General features: G+C 43.9%; 1 protein-coding gene across 1 annotated transcript in view; it reads right to left on the reverse strand.

The window, feature by feature from the left end:
* The window catches only part of LOC118208583 (plakophilin-1), a 36,658-nt gene that overhangs the window by 4,426 nt on the left and 9,979 nt on the right, over positions 1-22,253 (reverse strand). Inside the window, exons 4-13 of the mRNA XM_035383408.1 lie at positions 14,865-15,265; positions 14,251-14,392; positions 9,549-9,756; positions 8,184-8,352; positions 6,201-6,318; positions 5,343-5,519; positions 4,137-4,307; positions 2,079-2,232; positions 960-1,146; positions 252-336 (exon numbers count right to left, since the gene is read on the reverse strand). Of these exons, the coding sequence (XP_035239299.1) occupies positions 252-336; positions 960-1,146; positions 2,079-2,232; positions 4,137-4,307; positions 5,343-5,519; positions 6,201-6,318; positions 8,184-8,352; positions 9,549-9,756; positions 14,251-14,392; positions 14,865-15,265 (1,812 nt within the window). The remainder of the gene's footprint in view (positions 1-251; positions 337-959; positions 1,147-2,078; positions 2,233-4,136; positions 4,308-5,342; positions 5,520-6,200; positions 6,319-8,183; positions 8,353-9,548; positions 9,757-14,250; positions 14,393-14,864; positions 15,266-22,253) is intronic.

The following is a 22,253-nucleotide window of genomic DNA, read 5'->3' on the forward strand; positions in this document are numbered from 1 at the left end:
CTTCCAATAAACCTGCCAACTGAAACCCTCCCCCCATGGATTATGCTATAGCCAATTATGCGCCAGCACAGGAGGGCGCTAGCTAGCCACTGCCGGTCAGGTATAGATTATAGACCACAGGGTGCATCACCCCATCAGGGTCTGTCACTACACCTGTGGATAGTTGGACAGTTCAGACAGGCGGTATGTATACATGATTCATTAAATCTCAATCTCAACCTTCACCAGTAACATTTCAACAAAAGGTTTACCTTTTTAAGGAAACTTTGGATATCCTTTTCTGCCCAGAGCCCATAAAGTAAGAGAGCAGCTGCTTTGCTAGATTTCGGAAAGTACCTGAGGAGATAAAACAGGTAAGTCGTCCATTGCAGTTGAAGCAAACTCTGAATAAAGTTTCAGAACTGAAATGACAGAATACCCTGTAAGAAAACATACACGGTGTACTGTGGCACCAGCTCAAAAAATGTTCTCTCCCTTGCCCTCGGGGTCCAAAACAAAACACACTCAGATTCCCATCGCGAATGTGTGGGGCACAGACACTGCATGGTGGCGTTGCTTGGTAGCATTAAGTACCATGTTCTCAGTGTTGATGAGATGTTACAGTCCTGCCTTATTGTCATAAACAATAGTCGCTTGGAAACAGGGGCAAGTCTAGCAGACCCCATATTTCAGGGAAACTTAAATCTGGCCCTCTAAGCAAGTAGTACTGCTGGTTTACTTTTCTACCTGATAGTTCATTGATCGATTAATGCCAGTGAATGGCCAGAGATTTGACTCACCTGGTGTCCCAGGTCTAAACCAGTCCTGATTAGAGGGGAAGAATGACAACCAGCAGCACTACTGGCCTCGAGGGCCAGATTTGAGTATCCTTGCCCTAAGTATTCTTAATTAATGCATTTTTCGATGTTCACTGGCTGTCTTCATCATACAGTGGTACAGTCAACAACATCGGCCCTCACCCATTATTGCTGATGTCACTCAGCGAGTTGACCAGCGTGTAGTTCAGCACTTTCTTGCCCATGTCAGGCTCCGCCTTCAGAAGGCTGTGGACCGTGTTGCACCCCGTCGCCAGGTACTCGTCCGAATCCGCCTTGTCGGGGGTTCCGGAACTCAGTATGCCGGTCAGCTGGGGGAGAACTTGCCGGGCTGTTGAGCAGAACATGGTCACATGGGGTCATTCTGCTCAAAAGTGTAAGTGCACTTAATTGCGATCGCGACTGATGGGGATTGAGAGCTCCACTGATTTCCAGTAATACAACAGCCACTTCTTCCTTCATGGTTATGAAGCTAGTGGCAGTGTAGCCTAGTGGGTAAGGAACCGGTCTTGTAACCTAAAGGTCACAGGTTTGATTCCTGGTTGGACACTGCCGTTGTACCCTTGAGCAAGGGACTTAACCTGCATTGCTTCAGTATATATCCAGCTACAATGGATGCAGTGTAAAACGATAAGAGTATGATAAGAGGGTCTGCTAAATGCCTTTGATGTAAAGAAGCTGGTTATCCTGAAGTCTCATCCAGTAAATATCTAAGCCATATCCAAGATCTTGGGCCAAGTATTGCACATCCTCTGCACAGATCCATTGCTCTTAAAAGGATCAGGATGGACTGATATCCTAATATCTGCTGAAGAAAGTGATACCAGACCTGGGTAAACCTTGTGGAAGATATCTGCTCATTTGAAAAGAACACGTCTGTTTATTCAGAGCAGAATGTTTTTTAATATGATTATACATTTTGGATTAGTAACCTAGTTCTTTGAAAAGCCTCAGGGATTGGCAGGATTCTTGACAAATTTTAATGGCATCTGAACTGGCTCAAAGCAGACCAAATGCAAACGAGTTATGTTCAGTGCAATAATGAGTCTGTTTTTCACAGAATGCAGCTTTTTATTCCTCTTCTAGAAGGATTGTGTTTTTTCCCCCAATACGTATCTGACCCAGGACTGGTGAATACATGTGCCAGTCTATAAAGTTGCTGCAGAGTTATACCCTACAGCACATTCATGAGTGGATGGAGCAGAGCTTGTGCATCAGGCTGCAGGTCCACCAGAAGCAGACTGCAGAGGCTGGCTCCCTCACCCAGAAGCTTCTGGAGGCTGGGGTTGCGGGACAGGTTTCCCACGAGGGAGACGGCGGTCTTCTGCAGGCTGGGGCTGGAGGACTGCAGCAGCGGGATGATCTCGGGCAGGCCGTTCAGCTTGTGCACGATGGTCTGGCTCATCACCGTGGACACCTGGAGACAGACCCACGGCCGTTACCCCCTACATGTACACCGTTATCACCTGCAGGTAGACCATTACCACTACTGCCTCCTAAATCTAAACCACCATCATCTGCAGGTAGACCATTACCACTACTACCTCCTAAATCTAAACCACCATCATCTGCACCTAGACCATTACCACTACTGCCACCTAAATCTAAACCACCATCATCTGCAGGTAGACCATTACCACTACTGCCTCCTAAATCTAAACCACCATCATCTGCAGGTAGACCATTACCACTACTACCTCCTAAATCTAAACCACCATCATCTGCACCTAGACCATTACCACTACTGCCACCTAAATCTAAACCACCATCATCTGCAGGTAGACCATTACCACTACTGCCTCCTAAATCTAAACCACCATCATCTGCAGGTAGACCATTACCACTACTACCTCCTAAATCTAAACCACCATCATCTGCACCTAGACCATTACCACTACTGCCACCTAAATCTAAACCACCATCATCTGCAGGTAGACCATTACCACTACTGCCTCCTAAATCTAAACCACCATCATCTGCAGGTAGACCAGTACCACTACTGCCTCCTAAATCTAAACCACCATCATCTGCAGGTAGACCATTACCACTACTGCCTCCTAAATCTAAACCACCATCATCTGCAGGTAGACCATTACCACTACTGCCTCCTAAATCTAAACCACCATCATCTGCAGGTAGACCAGTACCACTACTGCCTCCTAAATCTAAACCACCATCACCTGCAGGTAGACCATTACCACTACTGCCTCCTAAATCTAAACTATTATTATCTGCCGGTAGACCATTACCACTACTGCCACCTAAATCTCAACCACCATCACCTGCAGGTAGACCATTACCACTACTACCTCCTAAATCTAAACTATTATCACCTGCAGGTAGACCATTACCACTACTGCCTCCTAAATCTAAACCACCATCATCTGCAGGTAGACCATTACCACTACTACCTCCTAAATCTAAACCACCATCATCTGCAGGTAGACCATTACCACTACTGCCTCCTAAATCTAAACTATTATTATCTGCAGGTAGACCATTATAGCTACTGCCTCCTAGATCTAAACCACCATCATCTGCAGGTAGACCATTACCACTACTGCCTCCTAAATCTAAACCACCATCATCTGCAGGTAGACCATTACCACTACTACCTCCTAAATCTAAACCACCATCATCTGCAGGTAGACCATTACCACTACTGCCTCCTAAATCTAAACTATTATTATCTGCAGGTAGACCATTATAGCTACTGCCTCCTAGATCTAAACCACCATCATCTGCAGGTAGACCACTACCACTACTACCTCCTAAATCTAAACCACCATCATCAGCAGGTAGACCATTACCCCTACTGCCTCCTAAATCTAAACTGTTATCACCTGCAGGTAGACCATTACCAGTACTGCCGCCTAAATCTAAACCATTATCAGCTGTAGGTTACCACTCGCAGGTAAGCCATAAAGCTAAGAGGATCAACTTTCCCTGACTCCTGACACAGGAGGCTCTCCACTCAAACAAATCTGAAAAGGCCCCTTGGAGATAATAACTTTGCAATATAACCGAAAGCCCCGGGCAAAATAAGTGTAGCAGGGGGAGTAAAACCCAGCACTCCACTCAAAAGGCTCACACAGGCTAATTTGTAAAAATTACAATATTTTTACTTATTTTTCTCCAAAATTCTTAGAATTTACACAAGACATTTAACGTTTGTGACCTTAACATGACCTTCATAAAAACCAACGAGTCTAAGAAGGCCCAGAACAACCTTCTCATAAAATGTGACTCATTGCAATGTAATGAAGCGATTGCCCCCGCCTTGAAACCCTGTTCCCCTCCCGGGCAGACGGGGGTGCTTACGGTTCCCTTGTTGGCAGTAAGGTTCTGCAGGGCCCCGGCGCAGGCCTCCAGCGTGGCGTCTTTCTGGCTGCTGCCCAGGAGGGACAGGTACGTCTGCATGGTTTTGGAGTGGAAGAGCCATCCCAGGCCTTTGGGGTTACTGTCCTCCAGCAATGGGAAGTTGAAGACGTTCTGACACGGACACAGGAGAGACGCTATTGGTTTTCAGCAGCGTTACACAAGGTTGTTTTTTTTTTGTGCCAACTTTTTGCTCTTTCCCACATTTCTGGTGTCTGCCAGACAGACCTCGTCATCAAATTTGAATGATCTTTACTTTTTCATAAGCAAATTCTTGGTGGATACAAAACGCCCTGTGAAATGAGAAATGTGCTATGACTCTTACAGCTCAGCGGATTCAGAGGAGCAGAGAATTTTGTGTGAATTTACAAGACAACTTATTCTATATATTTAAATATTAGCTGCCATTTCAGAGTGTAGTATAATAGCTAAGGAGTTGGTCTTGTAACCTAAAGGTCGCAGGTTCAATTCCCCTGTAAAACACTGCCGTTGAAACCTTGAGCAATGTACTTAACCTGCATTGCTCCAGTATACATCTAGCTGTATAATTGAATACAATGTAAGTCGCTCTGGATAAGAGCGTCTGCTAAATGCCTGTAACGTAATAAGCAGAGCGTACTGTGGTGGCGTGTAGCGCTGGGGGCGCTAACGGCCTGGTGCTGGAGGACGCACCGCTTTAGCCCACCGGACCCTCACCTCCTGCTAACGCTAACGGCCTGGTGCTGGAGGACGCACCGCTTTAGCCCACCGGACCCTCACCTCCTGCTAACGCTAACGGCCTGGTGCTGGAGGACGCACCGCTTTAGCCCACCGGACCCTCACCTCCTGCTAACGCTAACGGCCTGGTGCTGGAGGACGCACCGCTTTAGCCCACCGGACCCTCACCTCCTGCTAACGCTAACGGCCTGGTGCTGGAGGACGCACTGCTCTAGCCCACCGGACCCTCACCTCCTGCTAACGCTAACGCTAACGGCCTGGTGCTGAAGGACGCACCGCTTTAGCCCACCGGACCCTCACCTCCTGCTAACGCTAACGGCCTGGTGCTGGAGGACGCACCGCTTTAGCCCACCGGACCCTCACCTCCTGCTAACGCTAACGCTAACGGCCTGGTGCTGGAGGACGCACCGCTTTAGCCCACCGGACCCTCACCTCCTGCTCGAGCTTGCTGCTCTTGGGGCTGAAGCAGCTGATGGGGGAGGACTTCTTGGCGGCGGTGCTCCTGGCGGGCGGCTGGGACGCCGCCGTAAATTGGCTGAAGTACTCCGGGGCCTCCACCTCCACCTGGTACGTGAGGTTGTGCAGGATGCACATGCAGTTTTCCACCGACTGCGGCGCGTCCGGAAACAGGGGCACAGTCAGGGCACAAGCCGTCATTTTTCACCAATCAATGTATTCGTCATGAACAGCCGCGAGCCAGCAATGCCCTCCCCAGACAGACCTTGTCAAATTTAACGATCTTCACTTTTTCATAAGCAAATTCTTGGTGGATTCCGAAACGCCCCGTAAAACCGAGAAACGTAGTATGACTCTTACAGCTCAGTGGATTCAGACAAGCAGAGGATTTGAAAAACAGAGAAACTGGAATATTACACAAAAATATGCTGTGGTTGAAAGAAGGAGCAAAAAAACAAACAAAAAATGAAATTCCTAGTCTTAAGTTCCAAGTTTCATTCACCAGTTAATCAAAATACTGTAGCACCGCAGTGCAGTGCAGCAAATCTGCGTAAACCCACTCAGAATTTACGCAACCCAATTTTTACGTTCAGATAATGTTAGGTAGATTTGAGGTAGAATTGTTCAAATGCTTGGCTTTTGCTAAATATTTGGCATTTCTGGCGAACAAAGTGTTATACTTCTTTTCTTTTTTATAATCTTTGGCAAAGATAACAGGGTGAGCCTGTGGTGTAGCGAGTGATGTAGTGAGAAGAGAAAAACAGAAGATATTTGCACTGAGAAAGCAACGCAAGGCCGAAGGTTGTAGGGGCGGAGTTTCCCAGGCCTGCCCACCTTGTCATCGGGGTTGTCTTCAGAAACGCAGGACTGGACGTAGGTGACCAGGGAGTCGATCAGGCCGCGACAGGTACGCATGGCCTGCCTTTCAGCCTCCTTCGCACAGCTCAAGTTTCTGTGACACAAAAAAAAAACTATTTCCTGTCAAGTTCACATCTCGCATCGTCCATATTGGCAATAGTAGGAATAAAGTTGTAAACGCAGAATCGCAGCCATCAGCTACTGTATGCTGACCTGCAACCCACGAGGAAAACTTTAACATTAATGTTCACTGTTGTCCAGAAATGTTTTCAAACTTTTTGATTAGCTAACGGTGCAACTCGGGTCCCACAAAAAATGGCTGCCACAGGGGAAGTCTGCGACATAAGAATTGGGTCGACAGTTATTTGACTGCAGTTCTTCACGTTAATAAATGTAATGTTTGTTTGAAATTCACAGATCAGTTGATCAGTAACTGTTAAAAGGTAGCATAGTTCCCAGCTAAAGTTAAAAAACGTGTTTAATACGTCTGCACTACTTGGTGTAGGTGGCTAATGTCAGTGAGCACAGTGCTGAAAACTTCTTGGCACACCAAACTTCAAGCTAATCCATCTTGACGTTTGAATGAGATGAATGGGAAAATAAGATGACAGCCAGTCAGACAAATCGGAAACCGCCGACATCTGTCACCAAGTTCAGGCGAGAGAAAGGAGATACAAAAAGCTAATTATTTTAGCGTGGCTCAATGTTTGCTAATAAGATTCCTTGAATATTTACTTGGGAAGATGACATAGAGCCTGGCAGCTAGAGAGCTGTAAGGGCAGTCCTGAACAAATACACAGTGAGTAATTCACCATCACTGGCATATCAGCTAATACAGGGCTTCCATCATGTCCTCCAGAGTCTAGTACATCCCCCATTTTAGGAAAACTGACTCCTTGCCTCTATGTGATATACATAACATGACATACACTATATGACCTAAAGTATCTGGGCACCCCTTGGTCTGGGTCTGTTTTTCATGGTTTGGACTTTGGCCTAGGCCCAAGTGAAGGAAAATCTTAATGCTACAGCACACAGTCACATTCTAGATGATTCTGTGCTTCCCCAACAATTTGGGGAAGGCCCTTTACGATTTCAGCATGACAATACCCCCGGGCACACAGCGAGGTCCATATATAAAAGAGTTTTGTTGAGAATGGTGTGGAAGAACTTGACTGGCCTGCACAGAGCCCTGACCTCAACCCCATCCAACACCTTTGGGATCAACTGGAAAGCCAACTGTGACCCAGGCTTAATCGCCCCAATCAGTGCCCGACCTCACCAATGCTTTTCTGGCTGAATGGAAGCAAATCCCTGCAGCAATGCTCCAAGATCTAATATAAAGTCTTCCCAGAAGAGAGGAGGTTGTTACGGCAGCAAAGCGTGGACCAACTCCATATTAATGCAAATAATTTGGGATGAGAAGTTGGATGTCAGGTGTCCACATACTTTTGGACATGCAGTGTATTTTTATCACAGAAAAAAATGCCAAGTGGATATACTGCAATTTCCACTGGGGAGATGTACACAGAAAAATGTCAGTCCACCAAGTGCATTAATTGGCACTCAAACAGCCACCAGAGTTTTGTGAGAAGTGACATCATGCAGAAAACTGCCAGCAAACTGTGAAGCGAGGGAGGCTGTATTTGTGAAAATGATTAATTATGATTTGAGTGCCTGAATTAAAGCATTTTGTTTTTTGTCCCACAGCCTTACCAGTCATCAGATATCACAGGGCCTCAAAAAGGGTCAAGACTAAAAATGCTATCTCTTGCGTCTGAAATGTACGATCATATGAAGTAACATTCATTTTGAATTCTGAATCATGGCGAATAACAGAAGTTTCTTTCACAATTTGAGTCATGGTGCTGTATATCTAAGGGTTAAAGGACTGTAATTATAGAACCCGGCCGCAGGTGTGGTGGGGTTTTTTTCCCGGAAGGTTCCGGGGCTCCTCACCGCAGGCAGCCGGTGGCGTTGTAGAAGACCTCGGGGTCGACGTTGTTGGAGGCGCAGCCTTCGGACCAGCAGGTGAAGGGGACCACGATGTTCTCGGTGAGGACGGGCAGGGCGCTCTTGATCAGGTCCGGCTTCAGGCCGTCCGCAGACGACAGGTTCCACAGCAGCCCTGAGGAGACGCGCGCACACCCGGGCGCGTCAAGCTACGCGGCACAAAACCACCTCACGCGCCGTCGCCGCCGCTAGTGTAGCAACGCAAATATCATGTGATCCCAGTTTTACGTGTCCTTGTGCGTTAAGCCATTACTCTCCCTTTGACAGTCTCAAAACATCGACTTCCTGTTTTCTATCTTGTCCTCATGATACTCAAATAACTCGCAAGAGAGAGTGCCATTACTGCAGAGTCTAGGCCCACCAACTGAATCTGATCTGTACTGTAATGCCAGAAACTCTTGGGTCAAACTGGAACCTCCTGCAGTTAAGAAACACAGAAGCTGAATATTAGCAAGTATATAGAATCTGTGATATGAACATTAATACGCTGTTAACAGGCGACCATTTCTAAAGTGGGGAAGTCCTCAGCTGAATGCTACTTGAAATGAAACTGGCTTTAGAATACGGTCGGCCATGTTTCAGGCACACCGGTAAACACAATGTCAGTGCTGCTCACTTTTTTTTTTAAGCTTGTGGAAAGAACTATGAAGACATTAATTATGTATTACTCTCTGCAAACAAGAAAAACACTTTCTGTTGCCAATAAGGTGCAAACAGTGAAGTACTGTAGAACAGTAGCTGCCTGTAATATTGTCCAGTTTACAGCCATCAAGCACTCTATGAAATGCTATCATTGCACATGACGGGAAAAGTAGGCTCTTTAAACGGTTTTTAACAGTAATTAATTTAATATAGCAATATAGGTCCTTATATAGATCTTAAAGAAAAGGTTGATAAATAAATAATCTACATTTTAAATGTTTTTAAGGAGGATGTATTCACGCTATTGGTCGGGCTGGGAGGATTTGTAGGAAAAATGAGAAATGTCATTATTCACGTTCCCGTAGGAACCATCATCACACCCAATTTTTGAGGACAGTTTTTCCGAAACGAAAACATGCAGTTTAACGTCGTAACGACAAGCGCTCACTAATAATACACATGGATCACATCCTTTTACACCACCAAAATATTCTGCCCATTCCCCAGGACCAATCAAATTTCAGCATGTCACATGATTTCCACCCTTGTGAGAAGAGAGCTTTCAGCATTTGGCTTGGCTAATCAAGCAGTTTAAAAAAAAAAAAAATTATGCAGGGTGTATGCCTGTTCCACGCCCGTTCTGCGCCCGTTCTGCGCCCGGGCCCCCACCTGACAGCTGCTTCTGCGTCTCGGTGGAGCTGGTGTTCGGCAGCAGGGCCAGGGCGTCGGCGATGCCGCCGCAGCGGTGCACCTCCTGCTTGTTGGCGGCGTGCCGGAAGACCGCGTTCCTCAGCGCGGCCGCGGCGGTCTGCTGGACCTGCCCGTTGGAGCTCTGCAGCAGGCTGACCAGGGCGGGGATCCCGTTCAGCTGGTACACCTGAGGATCAGGGCCACATTCAGGACTGCCATTCTTACATGGAGACCGCTGCAGAGTAAACAGCACTGCACACACTACTGCTACATGTACACACACCACTGCTCACACTACTGCTACATGTACACACACCACTGCACACACTACTGCTACATGTACACACACCACTGCTCACACTACTGCTACATATACACACACCACTGCTCACACTACTGCTACATGTACACACACCACTGCTCACACTACTGCTACATGTACACACACCACTGCTCACACTACTGCTACATATACACACACCACTGCTCACACTACTGCTACATGTACACACACTACTGCTCACACTACTGCTACATGTACACACACCACTGCTCACACTACTGCTACATGTACACACACTACTGCTACATATACACTCACCACTGCACACACTACTGCTACATATACACACACCACTGCACACCCTACTGCAACATGTACACACACCACTGCTCACACTACTACTACATGTACACACACTACTGCTACATATAGGCTACACACACCACTGCACACACTACTGCTACATGTACACACACCACTGCTCACACTACTGCTACATATACACACACCACTGCTCACACTACTGCTACATGTACACACACTACTGCTACATATAGGCTACACACACCACTGCACACACTACTGCTACATGTACACACACTACTGCTACATATACACACACCACTGTACACACTACTGCTACAGCTACATGTACACACACCACTGCTACATATACACACATCACTGCTACATGTACAGTTGCAATCAAAATTATTCAACCCCTCTAACCCATAATATGTCTTTGTGATGTGAGTAAAATTTCATGACAATGTATCAACTAAGGCCTTTGTAAACAGAAATACATGTTTATTAGAACATGTTCAAGTGATTTTGAAAACATACAGCTGAGTTTACTATTTGTTATAAGGAAAAAAATGAAATTCTCTCCAAAAAAAATCAATGACCAAATTATTCAACCCCCAAAATCAGTAGTTTGTGGAACATCCTTTAGCTTTTATAACTTCCAATAAATGCTTCCTATAAGTGCTCACAAGCCTCTGACACCTCTCTTTTGGAATCTTGGCCCATTATTCCTGTGCAAATGCTTCAAGTTCACCGATATTCTTTGGTTTTCATGATTCCACTGCTTTCTTCAAATCCCACCAAAGATTTTCAATGGGATTTAAATCTGGACACTGAGAAGGCCAGTCAAAGACATTCCAAGATCATTCCCTGAACCAAGTTTTTGTTGACTTGGATGTATGCTTGGGATCATTGTCTTGCTGGAAAGTCCAATGATCACCAAGCTTCAGCTTATGCACTGAGGGCATCACATTCTTCTCCAGAATGGCCTGGTATTTCAAGGAATCCATGGTGCCAGTCACACGCTGAAGATTGCCAGTACCAGCAGCAGCAAAACACCCCAGCAGAAGGACTGAACCACCTCCATACTTGACTGTGGGGATGGTGTTCTTCTTGTCATAAGCTGCACCTTTCTTGCGCCAGACATACAGCTTATCCATGGGTCTAAACAATTCCAGTTTTGTCTCGTCACTCCATAAAATATTCACCCAAAACTCCATAGACTTATCAAAATGACGTCTTGCATATTCAAGTCGATTTTTCATATGCTTACTGGTTAAGAGTGGAGTGCGGCGAGGTGTGACGGCCATGAAGGCCTTGCTTGTTCAATATCCTTCTTATCATCTGTACTGATACTTTTGTTCCAGCTTTCAAAAGGTCATCCTGTAAGCCTTTGGCAGTAATATGAGGGGTTTTCTCTGCAGTTCTTACGATGTGCCTGATAACAGTTGATGTAACTTTACTCTTCCTTCCACGTCCAGGTAGGTTTACTGCTATTCCATGACTTTTAAACTTCCTTATGATGTTGGCAATTGTGTCTCTTTGAACTTTCAATATCTTGGAGATCTTTTTGTATCCATTGCCTTTTTTATGCAATTAAATAATTTCTTCTCTTAACTTTTGAGAGAGCTTCTTTGTCTTTGGCATGTTTGCTAGTCAGCTTCAAATTGATGTGAAGAAGTCGGTGGGATTTATATGTTTATCACAGGTGAAGCAAACAGTATCATTATGGATTTCCCAAGGGCTTAAGTGTGTCTCCACAAAATTTAGTCACTCTACAGACCAGCGAATATTTTTAAAATGGTGATATTGAATGGGGGTTTAATATTTATGATATGGCTGAATACAAAATTTACATGCTACTCAGAAATCTTAAAAAATATATTTTAATTTTTAACAGAACACACAAGTGACATACATGTTGTTTTTTTTAGTTTAAAGTCTCCCAAAAAGCATACATTTAAAAATATTTACAGTTTCCGCAGGGGTGGAATAATTTTGATTGCAACTGTACATGTACACACACCACTGCACACACTACTGCTACATGTACATGTACACACACCACTGCACACACTACTGGTACATGTACACACCACTGCACACACTACTGCTACATGTACACACACCACTGCACACACTACTGCTACATGTACATGTACACACACCACTCCCCACACTACTGCTACATGTACACACACCACTGCACACACTACTGCTAGATGTACACGTACACATATACAAAACAGGCATGCGAACACACAGATACACACACACACACACACACACACACAGACACCAAAACATTCACATATTCATACAAGCACACACGCGCATACACACACCTAAACATTCACATACTCATACAAGCACAGACATACGCACAATTAAACATTTACATTCTCATACAAGCGCGCACACATGCCTATTTTTGTATGTGTGCACACAGTTACACACACATACCTAAACATTCACATACTCATACGAGCACACACACGCACACACACATCTAAACATTCACATACTCGTACAAGCACACGCACACACACACACACGAGCATAAGCACGCAGCAGCCGGCTTAACCTGTTCTGACCCTACAGGGATTAAGCTTCTATAGACAGTCAAAGGTCATTTAGAATGGGCATCTATCTACACATTTTAGGAAAATGTGTTTTCATTGCAAGAAATGACTAAACTAAGATGGGGGAGTGACCAAACTGTCGGAATGCTATCTCATTGTTCTGTTTTTGGTACGGACAAAACACACTTTTTACAGGGATAGATTTTCATATTGTTAATCACAGATCACAGAACTGCATTCTAAATAATAACAATAACTCAAGACCAAATCTGATATAAGCTAAAAAAAATAAAGGCAATGGCAAGAGCTGAAGAGATTACAGAAAACTACACTGCGTGTTACTAAGCGATCCGTTCCATTCATAAAACGAGGGAGTCACCCAGGCAGCACACTGAGAAAAGCGACACACTGTAGGGATGACGTAAGCGCTCCGTCTCATTCTGTCTGTGGGAAGAACGTGTGGCGGAGCGCGGAGGTGGTTTGCTCATTTGCTAAGATGCCGTGGTAAAGCTTACAGCTGCCGGCAGCTTTACTCTTGAAATCTATATATTTTTTTGCAATATTTATGTTTTTTTTTTGCTCTCAGTCAGAAATGTTTTGGTTGATAATTTCGGCTTAGCGTAGCGACATCTTCCCAAAGGGAAAACTACGCCTCTTCGCGGGTTCCTCCCATAGACAGAGCGACAGAGCGTCTACGTCGGCCTTACATTGCTGTGCTGTCACGGCAGGTTTAATTGCAGTGAAAATGCCAATGTGCGGAAAACAAAACATTTTTTAGATCAAAGATTTCCCTCCATAAATAAATAATTATTAGCTTCAGATGTGGTATTTGTAATAATAATAACAACAATAACAGTGCATTTTATGTGAACCAGTTATTATGATTGACAAGTATTATTATAATAATCATAATAATAATAATCATCATCGTGAGATCATCCTCTTAACTGCCATAATCATAATAACTGCTTCACATAGCCATGAGCCACATACAAAATGACCGTAGGTGATAATCGTATCTCCTACTGCATTTGAAGATTCCTGGTTTGAAATGGGTTGAGCTGTGCTACCATTTGTGGAGCGCTGGAACACACAGTGTCCATTTGCGGCTCTGTGAGCCAGGGGTACATTAGACCACTGACACAAGGTCACTCGATTCATCCCTCAGTGTCAAAGCCTCTGAGGCAGCAGGCAACAAACTGTCCTGAAGACAGAACTCATGAAACATTCAAGACAAATCTGAAGATGCTGTTTCATAAGCAGCATTGTCAAAGGAGTCTTATTTTGGCAAATTCGGTTAGATGACTTTTAGGGATAATTTGTCTTTTTTTTTGTGTCACACTAAAGCAATTTGGGCTACTTGCAGCCTTGCATGATAGGTTCACGACAAAATAGGTTTCTTATCATTATTTAAAAATATATACATTTGGCCTGACCTACTCCCATTGTCTCCAAAAAGCTGCACTGAATTTTGAAGGAAGAGGAAGAAGGCCGGTTTCTGGCTCTGACTCACTTCCTGTTTGGCCCTGTCCTCCTTGAAGGTGCTGTGCTGGATGTAGGACGCTCCCCGGAGCTGGTAGCTGTCCTGCGCGCTGGACAGAAATTCCACTGCCTCTTTCATGGTGATATCCGGGATGCTTCCCCCATCGGTCGTCCTGTCCAGAACATCAGCGAGAGCAAGCCGTTACTTCCACCATAACCCCAATGTTTGTTCCGTTCATGACGGTAACATCCACCGAAAAAAGTAGCTTCTTCTGCAGTCACTCTTATACCATTCGTCGTGTTCACCAGATCAACACCAGCCACAAAGAGCTGTTACTTCTAGCATTACACTACTAACTGTTCATACCATTCTGCTACTTACCAGCTCAACATACACTCATGCACAGCATTAAAAACTCTTGGCAGACACTCTTATCCGGAGAAACATACAGTAATGATGAATACCAGAGTCGTTGTCAGGAATACAAAAATGCCTCATCAACCACAAAGGGATACATCCACCATCACCTCCCTTCCCATCCACAGAGTTAAATAAACTCTAACAGAGTACATCTGGTCCCAACTGGACTCATACAAACCCTTCATCCGTTTCTCCAGTTCCCCCGATCAGCAGTGCTCACTTACACAATGTTCTCGCTCTTGGTGGCCTTGGCCGTCGCCATCTTGATCTCGCCATTGGACAGGGCAGAGGGCGGTCGGACCGCGCGGACCGGGCCAGCGATAAACTGCGTGGCGCTATTAGAAGCAGCGAAGAAACCGTTGCCGTTGCCGTTGGCGACGGTGTACATGCTGGCCCGGTTGGACCGGGCCTGCATGGTGCCGCGGGTCTTGGCGCGCGCCACGGCGACCTGGGCCCCCAGCTCCGGGTCGCTGCGGCTGGGGTGCAGCGCGCCGGGGGTGGGGATGACGAAGCCGTTGGAGGGGCCGGCGGGCGTGAAGCGCTGCTCCCATTGGCTGGAGCTGCTGGCGTGCCTTCGGCTCAGGCTCTTCGCGGACATTGTGCGGTTCTGCTGGACTTGGGTGCCCTGGAGGGACGGGCGGTAAACCCAGGAAAGGTCTTTAGTAGGACATACAAAGTGCATACCGGCCTGTTAGCCCTTAAAGCACATCAATGGAGGCTTGGTAAATCCAAGAATCTCCCCCAGGTTTTATTCCACTGAACCCAAAAAAAACACCTCACTGCACATCTGACAGTGAAACCCAGGAAAAATATTCAGTTGTACGTACCAATTGCACACCTGTCCTCTAGCACTTAAGTTGATCTAAAAATATACTTTTACGGCCAACAAAACACCTATCCTGGGTTTTATTTTACAGAAATACCCAAGGGATATCTCACTTGAGCTTGGAATTAGTTACCAAAATAACTGAATGGTTTGCCGGAAAATTACATTTTCATCTGACAGTGTAATCCAGGAAAAATTCCTGGCTGGAAGCAGACCTGGGTCAAATACGTATTTGTTTTGGATTCAAATATTTTTCTGTGCTCTATTGATCTTGCCTGGTGTCATTGATGTCTGCCAATATGACCAGAAGGAGGGGTTTGCACTCCTTAAAAGTACTTCATTGGTTCCAATACACCAGACAAGATCAGCAAAGCGTAGAAAAGTATTTGAATCCAAAACAAATGCGTATTTGACCCAGGTCTGGCTGGATGTACCAAGTGCACCTCAATCCATCAGCCCTTAAGGAGGCCTATGAATGCACAGGCACGGCCAACAAAACCCCTTCCCTGGGTTTTATTCCACAGAGTAATCCAAGCTGCTACTCACCTTGCCAAACGCTACAACATTTGATACCACTAAACAAGGACAGCTATGGGAGACATTCAGGAGTATGGCAAAGCATCACTGTCAGGTATGAGTGCAATCCCTAACTACCTGGGTGCTTACAGCTTCACCATTTGGTACCTACCCCTTGGTGAATTCTCATGAAAAAGCAAGAGTGGACCACAGAGAAGTCTGTGGCTAACAAGGATCATGTGGAAACAATGCTCATTGTTCAGACTGTGGTAATAAAGAAGAAATAAGGCATGATATAGCAAGTGAGTCATGACTTTCTCAGAAATTAAGAGCAATATCATGCCTTATTTGTTTCTTTATTACCATAACGCTGAACAATCAGCATTGTTTGCACATGATCCTTGTCAGCCACAGACTTCTCCGTGACTTTTACTGGGGTCTCCGCCACCTGTACTACAAAGAGAGTGGAAAATATCGGTTGTTGAATCAATAGGTTCCGCCAAGCTGTCAACGCCCATAACCAAACACTGACTGATAACACCTGAAGCCTTTAGCCAACTGGCAACCAACACAGAACAATATAGTATCAGCACAGTACAGAACAAACAACACACTATAACAATGCATGATACTCAATTTGGGTGTAAAAGTACTAAAGTACTGATAGATGATTACCTTCTCAGTTTCCACAGTGCAAGTCCTATCATTCATTCATTCATTACCTTTATTTAACCAGACAGGTCATTGAGAACACATTCACTTTTACAGTGACCACCTGGCCAGGAGGGAGCAAGTACACAGACACTATATCAGTAGTGATACAAGTCGGGGAGAAGGACGTGCCAGGCAAAAGCTCAGCCCTTTGATGTTCAAACGATGGGAGAAAAGGGTGGGTCCCTGTACCGCTCGCCCGAAAAATCACTGACTCCAGCAACCTGTGTAGGGCTGGAAGAAGCAGGCATGCCGGGACACACAAGTCCAGCCCGACGCCTGAAGACACAGGGGGGGTGTACTTCCCCGTTCTCGCGTGGAAACTCAATCTGTGCCTTCAGAGTCACCAGCACAATAACCTGTGCATGTGTGCACTCACGCACACGCTCACACACTACACACACACACTCACTCACCCACAAACACATTCGCACACACACACACACCCACACACACGTGCGCACACACGCACACACACACACACACACACACCCACACACACACCCCAACACACACATTAACCACACAACACACAAAGTTACATACTAAGGTGCAGCAGACACACTCCACTACTTCATTTGTAACACTGACTGCTTCAGAAGTTTAAAAGTGAAAACACTTTACATATCAAATGACACTCTTTCTTCTCACTCTTTGTTCTCACCCTTTTTATCCTCAAAGCTGTAAACAAAGCTGCAGATACCACGCCCAAAGGGCTACTCATCTGTCCGTAAAAATCTACTATTTGGGATTTCCACATTACATCTTCTATCTACACAGAGCCGCAAAGGGTCTGTGTATGAATAACTAGTTTGGAGCAGTAGGTGGCAATTAATTATTGGTGACGCTATCAGTGATTATGAGGCTTCTACAGTGCACGTCTCCTTGAAAAGCACATTAGAGTCCTGACATTAGTATTTTATTTTTTTTTACTTTTAAAAGTATATACAGTGCCCTCCAAATTCAGGTTAATGGTTTTGGTTTCTTTTGCTATTAGTGTTGGGAAGTTTGATTCTTTAAAATGAATCAGTACGTTTGAGGCAGTACATCAAAATGAATCCAACTTTCTCAGACTTCACCAAAAAAAACTCACTTTGACAAACATACCATTTACTTTTAATTTCTGCCCAGCTCAAGCAGAACTCACTGAACTCTCACTGGCTGTCATTCAATTAGCCTAATATCAACTGCAAATAAGTCAAATTTAATTTTTTGTATTACATAATTATGGACAACGCCATTTCTATGAACAAGCAAAATAACAGCCTGCTAAACCCAAACACTTCTTTTGCTGAGCTTACCATTTTGTTTCGGTTTGTCTTTTAATTAATTAATTTATTTATTATTATTATTATTATTATTATTATTATTATTATTATTATTATTATTATTAATAATAATAATAATAAACCTTTATTTAACCAGGGAAGGTCCCATTGAGATTAAAAATCTCTTTTTCAAGGGAGCCCTGGTCAAGATAGGCAGCAGCACAAAAGTTTTGCAAATAAGACAAAACAGTACAACAAACAATTAGCACTACAATATAAAACAATCAGCAACAATCTGCAATAAAAGCAACACATCAAAAGCGCAGCAGGCAATAGTAGACGAGTCGTTTCCAGTCAGTACATTGAGTTTTTGTGCCAATTTAATCTTTCAGTATGTTTTTGTGCATTAAATCTTTCAGTACTTTCAATAGCTACATCTCGTTCATTGAGTCTATCAGTACTTTCAGTACATTTCATACCAGTTGTTCCTTTCAAATCTTCAGCAGATGAATGAACTGAAGGAAAGGAACAAAAGACCGGTCTGATGTGTTCACACTCAAGCACAATCAGTAGTACACCAGCAATTTCCTATCAAAGATTTAATGACAAATAGTAGGCCTATTTGCAGTGCGCCTACAGTACAAATACAAAAAAATCCCCAAGTATGCCCGCTGCTTACAACTTGATAATATAGTGAAATGTCTTGTCATTATGAAACTATTAGTATGGAGCTTAGGGGAGATGTAAACCAGTTGGAAGGTCTTGAAAAACAAAGAAACCATTGGCGGGCTAAGAAATAAACACCTCATAGGTCAACAAAGGAAGGCAACTGCATTTGATGACAGGGGAATCCTGTGAAGAAAAACTCTAAAACAATGGCCAGTGACATCATCAGAGGGCAGCGATGAAAATATCACAGAATTATAGATGCTATGCTGCAAGACGCAAACCTCCCATCAGCAGCAAAGGTCAAAAGGCCAGATTAGAATAGTCACAAAAAATAAATAAATACAGAGACCAGCCAGAAGAGTTCTGCGACATCTGAGTTATGTGACTTTTCAGTGCAATGTCTGCCATACTCTAACATGGAGACTACTCAGCCTGAGATTTGAGAATACGGTAAACAGGGCATCCATACTGATCAGAGTCATAACAGCTTGCCAAATCCCTCAGGCATAAAATCTATATTTGAAATCTATGCAATATATAGACATATTTTTATAATCCCTTCTTCCACTTGCTGAACACCCTAGGTTTAAGCAGTGAGGTAGCTCTTTATTGCAGTATATCAGTAGCATATTGCATTGTCCATTCATTCTGTTACCCTGATCCAGAATGTCTTCAACAGCTAGCCTCAAATATCCATTATACAACTAAATATTTACTAAAAGCAGTTGCTGAAAGGTCCAATCACAATTAATATTTTATCAGGGATCTCAGCCTACAGCCTTTTGCTTAAGATTCCAGTTCTCTGGTCATGGAAACATACTATTATTCACCTCATCTCCGCACTACTATTCACCTCATCTCCACACTACTATTCACCTCATCTCTGTACTAATATTCAACTCATCTCCGCACTAATATTCACCTCATCTGCGCACTACTATTTACCTCATCTCCGCACTACTATTCACCTCATCTCCGCACTATTATTAACCTCATCTTCACACTACTATTCACCTCATCTCTGTACTAATATTCAACTCATCTCCGCACTATTATTAACCTCATCTTCGCACTACTATTCACCTCATCTGTGCACTACTATTCACCTCATCTCCGCACTACTATTCACCTCATCTCCGCACTATTATTCACCTCATCTCCGCACTACTATTCACCTCATCTCCGCACTATTATTAACCTTATCTTCGCACTACTATTCACCTCATCTCCACACTACTATTCACCTCATCTCCGCACTATTATTAACCTCATCTTCGCACTACTATTCACCTCATCTGTGCATTACTATTCTCCTCATCTCTGTACTAATATTCACCTTATCTTTACACTACTTGTCACCTCGTCTCCGACTGACAGTTCTCAGGGCCTGAAAGTTCCCGATCATAAATTCTGTTATTGTGTGTGGAGAAAAGACAAGGAGCGGTCAAAAAGGCAGCAGCTCAATCTCAATGTTGCCAAGTTACATTCCAAATTGTTCTAGCATGTTAAATGCGAGCACGCCAATCAAAATGGAGATTATAACAGGCTGACAATCTGAGGAACACAAAAACGTTTGGGGGATTCTTTCTCCTGCATCTTTCATTTTTTCAATAAATGTATTGCAAAGAGGTTCTGTTTCGATCGTGAGCCTATGTTTTTAGTTTGAACAACATTTTGATTTTATGCACCAAACAAACCAAGTGAAGCCAGGAGAGCGCAACGGCTTTCTCTGGATAATTAAAGCTTGGAAGCAGTCCCACCATCGCCCAGTCCATTGCACCAGGGCTGAGAACCTGCTCTTTAAACACTGAGGTGAGCAGCAAACCACCAGAGACACTGGGACAACGGCAGCGTCTGGAACTTCATCCCCGCTCAGCTCCCGCTCCCACAGACGAGGAACGCCCTCATGTGCTGTGACCTCACACCCTGAGTACGACGGCCTCCATAGTACAATTCAGAGAGATAACTTTCAAATACAAATACAAATGCTACGTTGTTACGTATAATAATGTTTGAATGTACGTTTGCCAGTGTGAAGTTATCGTGTATAACACTGTCTGAATGTAAGTTGGGGAATGTATGTGTGCAATGTTATGTGTATCGTCTTGTACAGTGAGCATCTGACAGGTCTGAAACTAATTTCCTAAGGGACAATAAAGTCTATCTAACCTAATCCAATCTAATCTAAAATACAAAGGAGATGCCCGAAGCACCCAAACACAATAACAAAGGGAGGGGCCTAGCTTGATTCTGTGTGGTTAAAATTCTCTGGCTTGCCATTTCAGCTATTACGCGGTAAGCATTTCAGCGCAAAATGGCTGCCACGTCTCATTCAAACAGGAGATGGAGTGTGTTTTCCCACTTTGACTGTAAAGCAATGCCGTAAACACATCACCGCCATTGTTTTCTAGGCACATATTTGAACAGAAGCTGACGTCATAAAATCATCTGAATAAACAAGCTTGCAGGTTACACCTTCAGCAAAAAAAAAAGTCTTCAGTGCCATGTCAATTTTCCTTCACATTCACTACGAGAGAAGAAATACAGTGATACCGCTTAGTGCTTGTCTTTAAAAGCAGGAACAAATGTAGTGCATTCCTCCTCTTGATAGCTGCAATCACTCAATGTCATCATACAACTTATTGTTCTTGATTTGCCGGTACGTATACGTGTCCATCTTTTTTTCCCCAACGGCTTATAAGGTCAACCAAATACTATATGTATAAATACATTGCATAATATTGTACATTGCCAAATTTCATTCAGAGGTGTCTGTCATTAGTCACATCCCTAACTTCAAACCAGTCAATGCAAGTGACTGGAATGTGCTATTCAACTAAACAGAAATATGAATCCACAGCACGTTATAACACAATGACGTTTGGGTGCAGAAAATCCTCTTGCAGCCAGTGAAAACTATGTTTTAACAAGTCACTGGCACGGTATCCTATTAATCATGTATAGTAAACACCCCTGCCACAGAAGCACTTAACTGAAGGCGGGAAATGTTGCACCCATTCAACGAGAGCAGTTCTTTTCGGTGTTGTCAAAAAAAAACTATACACTGAGCAAAACATTCTTAAAACATTTAAGAAAGATATAAATAACACAATCTTCAAAAAGAGTCAACTCAACAGCTAAAACAATGTTTTAATGGCCGGTTAAATTACCCTAACTGAAAATAAACAACGACTGAAACAACCGATGCTAAAACACCAAACGAAAGCTGAAGAGGCAGCTCTGCTTTATAGGAAACAAATTAGCAGACTGTACTGGAGCAATGTGGCTTTTATTTGCAAAAACAATCCTATGCATTGTGCATCTGTATTACTCACCGAAGCTACATCTCGCTGGCACTTTTTAAAAATGTTTTCATTAAAAAAGGGTACTGAAGAGTTGATTAAATTCAGTCTGCCATTCATACGGACCCAACTATTAGCAGAGGGGTCTGTAATATGATAATATTAAATAATATAGTGGAGCATGCACACTGGATTAACCATTGCATGATATCCTGGGTGTGCCATCTTACCCGATATGTTATAATTAACTAGAATAGCTGGACAGTTAATTCTCTTTAAATGGCACGTCCGCTCAAAGTACTTTGAGGCAAGTCCAGTGTA

This window comes from Anguilla anguilla, chromosome 11, assembly GCF_013347855.1.
Source record: "Anguilla anguilla isolate fAngAng1 chromosome 11, fAngAng1.pri, whole genome shotgun sequence".
NCBI classification, from domain to species: Eukaryota; Metazoa; Chordata; class Actinopteri; order Anguilliformes; family Anguillidae; genus Anguilla; species Anguilla anguilla.